This window comes from Chiroxiphia lanceolata, chromosome 16, assembly GCF_009829145.1.
Source record: "Chiroxiphia lanceolata isolate bChiLan1 chromosome 16, bChiLan1.pri, whole genome shotgun sequence".
NCBI classification, from domain to species: domain Eukaryota; kingdom Metazoa; phylum Chordata; class Aves; order Passeriformes; family Pipridae; genus Chiroxiphia; species Chiroxiphia lanceolata.
The window spans coordinates 14,302,696-14,316,874 of record NC_045652.1 but is presented as its reverse complement, the minus strand read 5'-3'; the positions used below and the strand labels follow the sequence as shown (position 1 = coordinate 14,316,874).

Below are 14,179 nucleotides of genomic sequence, written 5' to 3'. Positions count from 1 at the left end.
TATTTGGAGGCAGAGTCGCTTTTTATTACCTTGCAAACGATTCCTGACTAAATTAATTTATAAGAAGGGTGTTCAGCCAATCAAACCTGCTTGATTGCCTGGAACAGGCATTTTAAACAGAGCACGCCTGGGGCCGCCGCTGGTTCCAGAGATGGAGGGTGGCTGATGGGCTGCAGCGAAGCTGATCCGCCCTGCTCCACACCTGGAGCGCTGTGCTCAGCCAGGGGAACGGCCCCGGGGATGGGGCAGGATGAGCACAGCCCTCTGGGAAGAGCAGGAATGAACCTGGAGACGGCTGGAAGAGCAGGGGAAAGGCAGGAGCTGCGGCACAGAGCATCAGCTGGACTGTTTGAGGGCGGCTTTCTCTGAGCATCACCCAGCCAAGGCTTCCCTCCTACAGCAAAGAAATGCAGGGTGCTGCTGTTTTGGGAGCAAATCCGCAGCTCCTGCCTCTACCCATCCTCCCAGAGAGAACAGCCCTTCCCTAAACACACAACAAGGAGTCTCTGAGCACATCTCCCTTCAGCAGTTCCCCTATGGAGCTAAGGGGGGGTCAGGCCAATGCATAGAAACATCATAGAATCACCACAAAACAGTTTGGGGTGGAAGGGACCTTAAAGCTCATCCTGTTCCAAGCCCCTGCCATGGGACACCATCCACTAGCCCAGGTTGCTCCAAGTCATGTCCAACCTGGCCTCGGATGCTTGCAGGGATGGGGCAGCCACAGCTTCTCTGGGCAACCTGTGCCAGGGCCTCACCACCCTCACAGGGAGGAATGTCCTCCTAACATCTAATCTGTATCTCCCAAGTCAATTTAAAACCATGCCCTTTGTCCTATCACTGTCTGCTCATGTAAAAATTCCCCCTCCACCACTTTAATAAGCTCCCCTTAAATACTGAAATGCTGCAAATTCCATAAACCTCAGGAGACTCCAGTACAACCCCAACGCTGCAGCAGATTCTCCCCTCGCCCTTTGGATCTTGCCTCCTCAGGATTCAGAGATGGCCATGGAAACCCACCCCTGCACGAACTGCAACGTTTGCAGCTTTTTAACATCAGTGCAGAACAATTAGGGAAGTGCCTGGAAGAAGGAATACTGCAATTAAATGGTGCATTTTCAAGTGCAGCTATAAACTCGCTGCCAAAAAAGCTACTCTCACTGAAAAAAGAAGTTGGCTTCTTCTAGCTTCACTATTTTTACTTCATCCCCATTCCAATTTTAATCATGGATCAGTTCATTTTGAACAGGAAAAAATGCCCATTTTCCTAAATGAGGCTAATTAGGCAGAGGGGGGTTTAACAATATGCTAAAATCAATTTGGAACCCAAACACAATGAGGTAGCACCAACTACCCAAGAATAGGAATTAGCAGGTAACACTGTGCATTCAGCCTCACACCAACCATCTCCCCAGCTCCCTGCACTAGCTGGGCTGAGGATGAAGCCCTGTCAGCAGTTCTGGCTGCCCAGCTCCATGCTGAGCCTTGGCAGCCTCCAGAATTTTGAGGGAGAAGTCAGAAACTCAGGGACAAAACGAAACCAAAAGTCTTTGTGAGGGCAATTCTGCCTGTGTGACCTTCACAGGAAATGGGAAGGGTGAGTTAATGTGCTGGAACAGCATCCCACCCAGCTCACACCAGGAAGGGCCTGCTTTCCACTGCCAGCTCAGGGATAATGTGGATAATTTGGAGCTCGTTCCCCACTCGCTGCCTCTGCATTCAGGGTTTGCTCTGTGCTCCAGCTGTGAACAAAGCCAGGAACAGGGAAGAGGACTTACAGAGTTCAAAGTCACCTTCTTAGCTTGTGTGTATAACATCTATTTATCTCCCATCACCAGCCTCTTCCAGGCACTTGACCTTCTACTCCCCCCTACAACCTCCTGTGACAGCATCCAGGATTCCTCGGGTGGCTGGAGGTAAAACAGAGCGTTAGGAAACACACCAAACCATCCACCCACCGTTCACATGAAATAGCAACTTTTTATTTTCTCAAATAAAATAATCCTTCCATTTCTGCTCCATCAGGTTGTGAGGGGTGGGGAGGAGCAGGGAGGAGAGAGGAGCCCTGCTCAGACAGGTGTCACACCTGTCCTCACAGTTGCTCATCCACATCAGACCAAACCCTTTTCCAACAAAAGAAAATAAAAGCTATTGGCAGCTCTTGATCCTAGAAAGGAAGAGCTGTCCTCTATCAGGCACTCTGAATTATTTAGCAACGGTATTCAATGGAAAAGCATGATTAGAAAAGTTCCAGACTTCTGATGAACAATATCCAGACAAGCAACAACGTTTAACAGGGCTGGCGGAAAACCCATGGCATGGGATGGTACCTTGAGCTCCAAAGAGCTGTGACTGGAATTCAGGGGCATGGTTAAGAAGAACTCCAGCTTGGGGACTAACAGGCAGGACAACTCCTGCCCAACAGAGGAGGAAGCTCCCAGGGCAGCTCCTTGACGAGTGATATGCCAGAAGTGAATCCTCACTGCAGACTGTGGCTCTTGGATCGTACCCTGCTGCAGTTTGGTCAAGATAATCGTTTATTAACAGTTTAATTTCTCATCTCTCAGTACCAGTTGGACCAGGATGTCCTATAAACCCCACTGCAGGGCTAAGAGAGGCACAGAGTGCCAGGTGTTAATGTTAATTGAGGTGGGACCGTTATAAATTGGGGCTGTCTCGGCTGCAGATGTGTCCAAGGAGCAGGGGAGGGAGAACTTTGATTCTGTTTCAGATCAATGCTTAAATTAAGTGAATGGATGAGCAGCAAAGCATCAGCAACGTTCTCTGAGCCCAAAGCACAGGGCCAGATTGGTTGACACCAACCCAAACACTTTCCTAGGGAGGTGAGCACTTGGATCCCTGTGCAAACCCTACAAGAGGAAGGACGCTGCTGGATGTGGGAACTGTGTCCTAGGAGAACTGGCTCCCTTTTAATTTTTAAGAAACATTACTTGGCCTGAAACACTGCGAGATGGAAACCCATCTTCCCCATCCCCACCTGCAAGCACAGTAGCCTCGTTTTCTGCCTTCTTCCAAGAGAAGGAGCTTCACAGAAGCTTTCTTGGCTGTGGAACACGTCTCCCTTTTCCTTTTTCTTTATTTTTTCTTTTTGTGTGTGTGTGTGTTTTGTTTTGTTTCTATGTCAGTTCCAATTGCAGTGATTAAAGACAAGGCCAGGCACCAGCAGAGTTACTTCTTCACGATCTGAATGACATCCTCATGCTCCATCATATGGGTTAAGCCCACTCTTTGAGGGCTGTACTTTGTGCTTGTCCCCTTTAAAGCAAAAAATGGGGAAAAGGATTAGGAGAAGCGCAGTCAGAGACACCTGAGGACAGGAATTCCATTAGCTGTCACACACTTACCCACACCAAGGCATATTTGAACTGGCTGGCTAATGATCTGTGAATCCGATGGCACTGCAAGACAGACAGGTAGAAGGTGAAGTATTTAGTGGCATCTCTTTGCAAACAACTTTTTCAATATCCAGGAACTAAAAGACATGAAGGTCTGTGTCAGAAATTACTATAATGACTTTAAGAGCCAGTTAACAGCACTTGAAACAATACAGAACAGACACAGGAATCACTAGCCCACAAAAATCCCCCTTCCACTGCTTCCATGTGCTTTTCACTGGGCTGCACAGCAGCTGTGAAAGAAACCTGAGGCAGATAAAAATCAATCAAAGCAACAAAAGGAGAAGCCTAACTAAACACTGGCAGGTCCTGAGCTTTATGAAGCACAAATCACAGCAGGTCCAAGAGGAACCTGTGCTTTCTGCACACAGGGAAATGTAAAACATGCAGAAAAATTACCACATGCTCCACAGAGGCCCCTTTCCGTAGAATAATGGCATCTGTAAAGTCTGGTCTCTCTGTGGAGAAGCAGAAGGGAAGGGAAAAAAGCATGGGATTTTCATCAAGTGTGTTCTAATATGCTGACTATCTCACATCACCCTGCGCTTACTACTCCCAAATTCCTCCTCCCTGCTCCCAAACTGAACAGGTGTCCAGTGGCTGAAGGCATCAAATCAGTTCTCCACTACCCTCAAGTGCAGTTACCCACACCACAGCCAGCAGCTTCCTCACAGCCCACCTGATCCAACTCCATCCCAGACACTTGACTTACGACAAACAAAACCACCCAAAGCAAAACACACCTGCTCAAGGAAAACCAAACTCCCCCAGATTTCAATGCTTAGCAAGCTCAGAGAAAGTTCCTTCATCTCCCCATATCCACCCAAGTTCAGTTGTTCACAACCAACCTGGAACAGGTTATAGATGGGCCTTTATCACTGTGAGAAGCTGCAAGTAGGTTATAAAGCAAAAGGAGGATCAAAGGCACTGCCAAGGGCATGGGAATCATCAAACTACTTGCAGTAGGAACAGGAAACTTCTTCTGGGTTGTGATGGGCTGAACTGTTCATCACAGCGTGCATAACAAGGAAGAAAGCTGTGAACTTGCACACTTTATTTCCTTGTATCATCAAGCAAAGACTTATTAAAATTCAGCTCTTGTAAGACAGAATAGGAGGGCTGTGGGGGGATCCACACATGGCAGGATTAGATGGAGCAGAAAGCTCTTCTCAGGAGCTGAAAGCTGGTGAGGGAGAGCATAATTCCAGCATTTCCAAGGCACAAGCCCTACTGGCAGCCTGTCTTTCTTTGATGAGTAGCAGCCTTTGTGCTTTTCAAACCTTCTGTTCAGCTCATGGTCACTTACGTCCTCGTTTCTTGGTATAGATGCAGGTAAGTGCCAGGTACTCCCAGAGCTTTTCCAGCAAGTAATCCAGGTTCAGTTTCATGCCACAGCTGCAAAACACCAGGAACATCTGTTGTGATTTAGAGATCCAGGAGAACAAGGTGAACTGTCTTATCAAAGTGCTGGGGAATGAGGGAAGAGTCTTTAATGAGGCCAGGAAAGGAAAAACACAAGGTGAAATGGCCTTAAGCTGAAGGAGGGCAAGGTTAGAGTAGATACTAGGAAGAAATTCCTTACTGTGAGGGTGGAGAGCCCTGGCACAGGTTGCCCAGAGAAGCTGTGGCTGCCCCATCCCTGGAAATGTCCAAGGCCAGGTTGGACAGGGCTTGGAGCAACCTGGGCTAGTGGGAGGTGTCCCTGCCCATGGCAGGGGGTGGAACTGGATGAGCTTTAACCCAAATCATTCCATGATTCTATGAAATAAAACAGGCTTCCAGAAGGGTGAGCAGCTTTGAAGCAGCAAAGCTCCATCAGAAATATCAGCACTTCTAAGGAAACAAGGTAGACTGGAGACAGCATGGAGAAGCCAAGCTGCCTGCCTCTCCAAGGGAAGAAAGTCTGGAAAAATCTGCACAGCAACACTGCTTCTCACCCCAGCAGCCCTAGGAGAAGCCACTTTCTGGGAGAAGCTGGAGGAAGGGGTGTGAAATGACCCAACACACCATGAAACCAGCACAAAAGGCAGTGTGACAGCTCCTACCTGATGACAACACTGTGGGGCCTCCGAGCAAGACGATCCACTTCCTCCATGGATATCTGGTCAATCTTGTTATAAACCTAAACCAAAGGGAAAAACAACACAGCCCTTAGGAAGGCAGTTCAGCAACACTGTAACACATGCACATGTAGGTATAACAAGGTAGTTCCAGCAGCTGAAATAGAAATGCAGATCCTGTCAGAGGATAAGCCAAGGCTCTCAGTAAAACCAACCGTTAAAATTCAGAAGCCTGAATATAATTTTTGGCCTTTTAAAATTCTCCCTTTGGGATGACTTGGAACACATTCTCCCATGGTTTTTATTTCATACAGACCCAGTGGCTACAAACAGAGCCGTTAAGGGAACTTTGGCACACAAGGGACCTGCAGTGGAAAGCCAAGCACGGAGCTGGCAGCAGGGGAACTGGAAGTTCCACACGTGGGATCAAACTCCCAGCACCAGGACTGGCAGCTCCGCTGCTCCAGGGCAGCATCAGCCACAAGAGGGCCCAGGGAACACACACAGCACGGCTGCATATCCACAGCTTATAAAAAAACTCCCCGTTGAGCCATTTTCCACCTCTTAAACCTCAAATTGTTATTGTTTTAGGAGCAAGGAACAAGGGCATGGAGTGATAGGACTAAGGGGAATGGCTTCACACTGACAGAGGGCAGGGTTAGATGGAATAGTAGGAAGAAATTCTTCCCTGTGAGGGTGGGGAGGCCCTGGCACAGGTTGCCCAGAGAAGCTGTGGCTGCCCCATCCCTGGAAGTGCTTAAGGCCAGGGTTGGATGGGGCTTGGAGCAACCTGGGATAGTGGAAGGTGTCCCTGCCCATGGCAGGGGGGTGGAACAAGATGAGCTTTAAGGTCCCTTCCAACCCAAACCATGCCATGATTCTGTGAAGATCCAGTGTTTCCTCTGGCAGAGAAAGGAGATGCTGGATGTAACAGAAGCCCAAGATACTCACATAGAGGCAAGGCATGTAGACCCTGTTGCCTACAATCACATCAATGAACTCATCAGGGGAACAATCCTCTCTGAACAGGACCTCAGCATTGAAGATTTCTGAGGTGAACATTGTCAAGGCCCAAATCCCAACACAACTCTGCAACCACTACGAGCCCCAGGCTGAGCTCCCTTGGGAGAACCAGCACCAAAGTGACACCAAGGCTGTCCCACAGCAGGAACCACTGGAATCATGACCTGCTGATGGCTGAAGGGTCTCCTGCTTCAGGAAAGGATACTGTATTCATGGAGGATGAGCTGCACCAGCTTCTCGGAGCACTGAGTCAACGTGACAGTGGAGTTGAAGGAGATGCCTCCACCCTTCTTGGGCTACAGGAGGCAATGAAGCAACATGAGAATATTCCGCAAAATCGTCAGCCCCCCTCAGCCTGTGCCACATCAGGGGCAGCAAACAGTGAGCTGGGCTTTGAGCAGGCAGCCAGACACCTGCAGGAGCTCAGGAAGCCTCACCTTGAAGTAGATATTTGGTTTGCTTTTGTTCAGCCGGATTCCTACAGATTCCAGTTCTTTCTCCAGCAGGGCCCTGCAGGGACACTGCATGTCAGTACCTGTGAGGCTGAGCATGGCCAGGTGACACCCAGACCTTTCCTCTTTCACTTCTGTGTTCAGACAGCCCTGCCAGAAGCTTTCACTACAACCTAAAACCCACCTAATGCAGGCCAGAGTCTGTGGTGGAGATCCTGGTTGACATTCCCATCTCTGACAGCCATCCTGTGGGAATGATCCTTCAGCTGAGAACCCAAGCCAGTCAGCTATGATGCTTCTCATGGAGTACAACCTCCACCTCATATCTAATAGCTTAAGCACTCATTCCCCAAGTGCTCTCTACAACCCCTCAGGGAGCTGTGGCACATTTCCTGGGCACATGGGAAGCCCTAAGCCCACCCCCCTTGCCCAGCACACACTCACCTCTGCACCTCCCCCTTGGTGGCATCCAGCATCATGATAACAACATCTGCAGTCCTGGCAACAGCGATCACCTGCCGACCTCTGCCCTTCCCTGGGGAAATAGCAGGTGGATGTGCATCAGCAAGAGAAAACAGCCATGAGTTCCATGACAGATGGTAACTCCTGCCCTGTGCAGCAGCTTGGAAGCAAGGAAAAGGGTCCTGCAGGGCTGCCCTGGCTGCAGTCAATTGCTGGGGGCCCTGGCAGCAGCTCCAGGCAGCACAGAGCTCACCCACAACAGGGGCATGGGCCTGGGACACCCATGCAGAGGGGTTACACTTTCTGGTCAAAAAGGAGAGAGATCTTATTAACCAGGCCATGCTCCTCCAAAAAGAGACCATTAGGAGATTTTCTAAAGTTTCCTAAGGCATCTTCTGGCACTGATCTCTTCTCTCTGGTGACCAGTGACTGGACCTGAGGGAACAGCTCCCCCTGTGTCAGGGCAGGGTCAGGTTGGATCTCAGGAAAAGGTTCTTCCCCCAGAGGGTGGTTGGCACTGACCAGGCTCCCCAGGGCAGTGGGCATGGCCCCAAGGCTGCCAGAGCTCCAGGAGTGTTTGGACAACGCTCTCAGGGTCAGGGTGAGATTGTTGGTGTGTCCTGTGCAGGGCCAGGAGGTTGACTGGATGGTCCTTGTGAGTCCCTCTCAACTCAGGATATTCCATGACCATGATTTCCTAAGCTGTCTTCAGACATGCCCAGGCAATCAGGACAATGACAATGCAGAGAGACAAAGCCAGTATCTCTTCCCAGAATCAGGAGTCATGGGAGGACTGGCAGGAATTCAGGGAATTAGTCAAATGAGGTTACTGTTTAGCTGTAATTCCCCCCTCCACCTCTCCAGCATCTTTCTTTAGATTTCCTCAGTACCGGAAAACAGATGAGCCAGATAACACCCAGGCAAGGAGGTGAGAAGTGATTGGCTGGCTTTGGCTCCCACCTCCAGAAAAGCATCCTTCTGCTACATATAGACCCTTATGTCAGCTCAGGGATGGGAATTGTGCCTCACCATAGGATCAAGGACTCTAAGATTTGGAAAGCCAATGTGGGAACTCTTGGCCCAGGAAATCTGCGAATGCCTGAGACACCCAGGGGCACTACTGAGAGCAAAGCCCTCCTTTCCATGAACACAGAGATGGGCCAACCTTGTGCTGCTCCTTCAATGATTCCAGGCAGATCCAGCAGCTGAATATTGGCTCCTTTGTACTGAAAAGGAAACAGAAGGATGGGAAGTTGAAAGCTTTTTGCAGGGCACCTGAGCTGCCCTGAAAGCCCCAAGCACATGATGGGGTCCGAATCCTGTGGAGAGTGGAACTGGATGGAGCTGGCAGAGCTGGGGAACTCTGCACAAAGCTGATATCTCTGTTCTGAGGCAACTTCCAGAGCATTTGCTACGAGCTGTGCTCAGCGCACACAGCTGTATGTGAGGTCCTGACCCCCTAAAGCCTCCCGTGACTGCAGCTGGACAAAGCACCAGGAAAAGAGCATAGCAGTCATGTTATCCTGAGCTGGTGAAGAGGAAAGGAATGGAAAAACAGCCCTTACTTTCTTGGTCTAATGAGAAAAGTCAGTAAAAAGCAAGTGCCACATCTCCTACTGTGATGGTTCAGAACTATTCAGGTGTGTTGCAGGTCTTACAATACCAGGGGAAACACAGGAGGTTCCCATTCCTCAGATCTGCAGGGTATTGGCTTTCAGCTCACAGCTGTGCTTGGATGTGTTACACTATTTATGTCCCTTTTCACACCAGTACAGCTACTTTCATTATTTAATTCCCCTTTCCATCCTGACCCAGATTTCCTCACCACTCTTGGACACTTTTCAGTTTGATATCCTTTATCAGTTGCTTTACTGATGGATGCTTAGGCCACCACTAACAAAACTCCTCAAGGACAGGAGGAGCTGCATTTTGTTTCAGAATTGACCACAGTACAGATTGCCTCTTTTAAAGTTTCATTAAAAACAAATCTGTCAAGGTTTGCAGCCATCTGGTCACTGGCACCGACAGCAGTTATACAAACTTCAGTTGAGCACTGTTGTATTGCTCTGGTCAGTCAAACAGCAGCACACAAATCTTGATCAGGCAGTCAATCCTGAAGAGTTATGGAGTTTAGGGAAGAGCTAAATCAGCACTGCTGGCTGCAGAAGCCCTGAAACCCCAAGCACTCAAGATCTCCCAAAGCTTAAAGTGAAATTCAGCACAGACCTTTGGATGTCTCTGCTCCTTAGCGGCACACACGGAACTGGTGCAAACACACATTTACACAGCTGCATTTCCAAACACTACTGTGCCAAAGGGAGGAGAATCCCACTTACCTCTATGACTCCTGGGATACAGGTCAGTGTGGTGAACTCGTACGACGCGGCTTCGCTGGCGGTTGAGGTCATTAAACTCAAAAACGTGGACTGAAAGGCAAGAGATCACCCCCACTAGAGACAGGCAAGTGAAAAGGCAAAACAAGTGACACCAAAGGGCTCCTCAGCCTGTGGGAATTATGGCTGTTCCAAGGGAGTGAGGTGGTGACACTGTCACTGAGCAGAGGTAAATCCTTTACTCCCCCCTCTCTCCTCAGCAGTGCTGGGGCTGGGCGAGAACAAGTTTCAGGCCATTACCACAGAGCATGGAATCAGAGAACATCCTGAGCTGGAAGGGACCCATCAGGATCATCAAAGTCTAATTCCTTGTCCTGCCCCAAGAATCCCACCCTGTGATTCTCCACACAGATTAAGGAATGTTTCCCTAGCTCCAACTTTCAGCTCCCAGAGTACAAAAACCTCCTCTGAATTCACAGCAAGAAGATCAAAGATGAAGAAAACATGGATATCAGGTTGCCCAGAGAGCTGTGGCTGGCCCATCCCTGCAAGTGTCCAAGGCCAGGGAATTGGAGCAAACTAGGAGAGTAGAAGGTGTCCCTGCCCATGGCAGGGGATGGAACAAGACCATGGAATCATGGAAGAGTTTGGGTTGGAAGGGACCTTAAAGCTCATCTCATTCCACCCCCCCTTCCACAGGCAGGGACACCTTCCACTACACCAGGTTGCTCCAAGCCCTGTCCAGCCTGGCCTTGGACACTTCCAGGGATGGGGCAGCCACAGCTTCTCTGGGCAACCTGTGCCAGGGCCTCCCCTCCCTCACAGGGAAGAATTTCCTCTGTATGTCTAACCTAAATTTCTCTTCTTTCAGTCTGAACCCATTCCCTTGTCCTGTCACTACAGTTCCTGATGAACAGTCCCTCTCCAGATCCTGGAAGGTGCTTTGAGGATCTCCACACAACCTTCCCTCCTCAGGCTGAACATCCCCAGCTCTCTCAGCCTGTCTCCATAGCAGAGGTGCTCTAGTCCCCTTATCAACTTTGTGGCCTCCTCTGGACTTGCTCCAACAGCTCCACGTCCTCCTTAGGTTGGGTGCACCAGACTGCACACAGTATTCCAACTGGGATCTCATGGGATGAGCTTTTGAGTCCTTCCCACCCAAACTGTTCCTTGATTCTGCGATTCCAAATCTGCTTTGCAGCCACTGCAAACCACAGGAGCCTGGAAACACAGCCCCTGACTGACCTTGCCCACGGAAGGAAACCCGATCAGTGCCACGCGGGCATCTCCTGATTTCATCACATCGAAGCCCTCGCCCTTGGCCGCCGGGGACTTGGAGGGTTCCAGCAGCTGAGCTCTGTACTTGGCAAGCTTCGCCTTCAGCAGCCCCAGGTGGTACTCAGTGGCTGGAATGAAACAAACACAGCAGAAAGTTGTTGGTAATTCACTTCTGGAAGTAAGAACCTTCCTAAAAGCAGACGCTGTGGATCTTGGTCAATGTCTTCACCGCTGTCGGGCACAACGCTGCCCCCAGGATGTTCTGTCACCTTTTGGGACACTGGGCATGGAGAGGAAACCTTCCAGGGACTGCACAAAGTCAGAATTGAGGGAAACAGCCAAAAACTTCCCCAAGTGAAAGGAGCAAGGCAAAGGGAGAGCAGGTGCAGGAATGAAGGGCTGAAGGGAGCCAGTTCAGGAGGGAGAGACCACAGTGAGAAGAGCCATTCCTGGGAAAAGGCCCCTCCTCACACATGGTCACATTCAGCACTCCAAAACCACAAAATTATCTTCCCCTGCTCTCGACAACTTTTAGAGACACATTTAACTCAGAGCTCGTATGTGTGGCAGTACTTTACTGCCTCATTCTTAGCAGAACACCTGAATTCACACCTGATCCAGAAAAAATGAAGGCAGTTGTTTCCCTCTGTAACAGCAAAGGGCATCAAACCAGGAGCTTAGAGGTTTTACTGATTTTTATTTCTACCATTTACTGTAGCCCAAAGCCCCCCCCCCCCCCCAACCTCCAGCAGCAGCTCTGACAGAATCCATGGGGGGTTCAGCTCTCCAGGCCCCTCTTTAAATTAAAACATTCAAACACCAGCTCAGGGACCCCCAAGCAACAATTGTGGGGTATGGGGCAAGAGAGGGTCCCATCCACTCTCCCTCCCATCCCCAGGGCTCACCTTGCTCCTCAATCTGACCCAGCCCCCAACACCCCCCATCCAGCCCCCTGTGCTCCCAAAGACCCCACAGCTTCACAAACCACCCCCATCCCACCTCCACCACGGCCCTGACTGACACCTCTTCACATGGACCCCCTTTCAGCCCCCCACAGCACACAGCCCCATCTTCCCCCGGCCCCCCTTCCAGTCCCACAGCCCCCGGTCACTGCTTTCCCCAGGACCCCCTCCCAGACCCCCATAACTACCAGACCACCATAACTCCCAGTCCTCTCTTCCATCGTACCCCTTCCCAGCTCCCCCATAACCCCCAGCACATCGCACCCCCAGCACCCTCTTCTGGACCCTCAGCCCCCCATAACCTTCAGGCCCCCACATCCCCACTCCCCTTCCCCTCCCAGCCCCCCAAACCCCACCTGCTCCCCCAATCCCTCATACCCCCAGCCTCCCATAACCCTTAGCCCTCTCTTCCCCTGGACCCCCTCCCAGCCCCCCAGCCCCCTCAGCGCCCCCAATACCCCTCACTCCCCTAAAATCCCATCCCCTCATCCCTCTCACCCTCTCCCGGCCCCCCCATCACCCTCACCCCATCTGCCCCCCCCGCCCGGGCTGTACCCGCCCGCCGTCCCCGCGGTCCCCGGGCGCCCTCCCGCGCCCCGCACCTTTGTTCTTCTGCGTGCGGGCGATCTCCTTCTCGATCTCCGAGATCTTTTCCAGGATTCCCATGGCGGGCCCCGCTCCGCGCCCGCCGGAAGCGCCGCCGGCCCGGCCCGTCCGTCCCCGTCACGCGTCCGGGCCGGCCCCGCGCCCCGCGCGCTCCGCCCGCGCCCCGCGCCCCGCAACGCGCGTTCCGCCCGCCGCCACCGCGAGGGGACCCCGGTGGGTGACACGGGTGGGGGGGACACGGACGGCAGCGAGAGCGGCCGGGAAATGGGGCTGCGGAGGGAGCTGCTCGTAGGAAATGTCGCAGGAAGCAGGGGGTGTCGAGGGGAGCCCTAAACGGGGCTGCCCCACTCCTGCTCCTCTAATTACGGTGGATCCTGACAGGAGCTGGAGCCAGGGCGGGGTCGGGCTCTGCTCCCAGGGAACCAGCGAGAAGACAAGAGGAAACCGTCTCCAGGAGAGGTTCAGGTTGGGCATAAGGAGGAATTTCTCCATGGAAAGGGTGGTCAGGCATTGGAAGGCACCATCCCCTGCCCAGGGAGGTGGGGGAGTCCTCATCCCTGGAGTTGTCCAAGAAAGGACTGGACCTGGCACTCATTGCTCTGGGATGGGGGACAAGGTGGGGATCGGGCACAGGGTCGACTTGGTGGTGTTGGAATTCTTTTCCAATGAAAATAATTCTGTGATCTTGTGAATTAAGGCCACCAGCAGCTGATGGGACTCCTGGAGAAGCCCTCAAGGGAGGAGATGAAGCACAGCAACGCCCTGGAAGCGGGAAGCGCTTTGTTGGACAAACACACACGGACACAGACCCTTTCAATACAGTTCATGTTTAATTTGGACGTTGATCGCTCCACAAAGCACCTCCTCGGCCCCCCCCTCCATCCATCCCACACGGACACCCCTCCGCTCCCACACGGACACCACACTGCAGCCAGCGCGGGCCAAGAGACACCACCACCACCTCTCCCACCCCAAACACCCCATTTCTCACCTCTGCCCCCCCAAATCCTCCCCCGGGCCCTTCTCTCTCACCACACCAGGACATACGTAACGTTCCTCCACAGCTCAAACAAGTCAAAGAAAAGGAAAACCAAAGCCAAGGCTCTCGAGGAGGGAAAATCCACACCCTGACAGCCCCTGTGAGGAGCCCCTCGGCTCCTCGACCTGCTCTGCACCCGCCACATGTCAAATCTAGACAGTTCTGGAATTCAGCTGAAATTCCCTTCAGGACGGTGGGAAGGAGACAAGCAGAGAGCAGGATGCTCCTTCCACACCCTTCTCACAACATGTCAAGTCTCAAGGTTTTGTGATAGTTACACACGTTAAACACTCCCAGGACCCTCCTAACTCAGCTCCTGCCAATGACCAGGGTCAATTCACCTAAACCATGTCAGATATCCAAGTGTCCTGCCGGCACTGACAGCCCTGGGAGCACAGGGACACTGGTGCCACCCCCAATATTGCACAAACAGCTCCGGAGGGCTGGGAAGAGCCCTTGGAGCCAGGTCCCTGCACCCACACAGCACCTGGGAGGAGGCTTCACCCCCACCATGGAGCAGCACCACAGGTTTTCACCCCTAAAACCAG

The 14,179-nt window shown here is 51.8% G+C and overlaps 1 protein-coding gene across 1 annotated transcript; it reads right to left on the bottom strand.

Moving 5' to 3' along the window:
* Positions 1-1,960: 1,960 nt before the first annotated feature.
* DRG2 (developmentally regulated GTP binding protein 2) lies at positions 1,961-12,718 on the bottom strand. Its single transcript, XM_032704283.1, has 13 exons — positions 12,589-12,718; positions 10,992-11,152; positions 9,750-9,839; positions 8,579-8,639; positions 7,396-7,486; positions 6,937-7,009; positions 6,705-6,795; positions 6,428-6,525; positions 5,462-5,538; positions 4,723-4,811; positions 3,816-3,874; positions 3,366-3,419; positions 1,961-3,276 (listed from the first exon to the last, which is right to left on the bottom strand). Exons 1-13 carry the CDS (start codon positions 12,650-12,652, stop codon positions 3,190-3,192), a joined length of 1,095 nt encoding a protein of 364 aa, XP_032560174.1. The 5' UTR covers positions 12,653-12,718; the 3' UTR covers positions 1,961-3,189.
* Positions 12,719-14,179: the final 1,461 nt, after the last annotated feature.

Coding starts and splice junctions, on each gene's coding strand:
- DRG2 (XM_032704283.1), bottom strand. CDS start 12,652: ATGGGAATCCTGGAAAAGATCTCGGAGATCGAGAAGGAGATCGCCCGC. Junction 9,840..10,991: donor GGTTTCCTTCCGTGGGCAAG/GTCAGTCAGGGG, acceptor CTTGCCTTTCAG/TCCACGTTTTTGAGTTTAAT. Junction 8,640..9,749: donor GTATCCCAGGAGTCATAGAG/GTAAGTGGGATT, acceptor TTTCCTTTTCAG/TACAAAGGAGCCAATATTCA.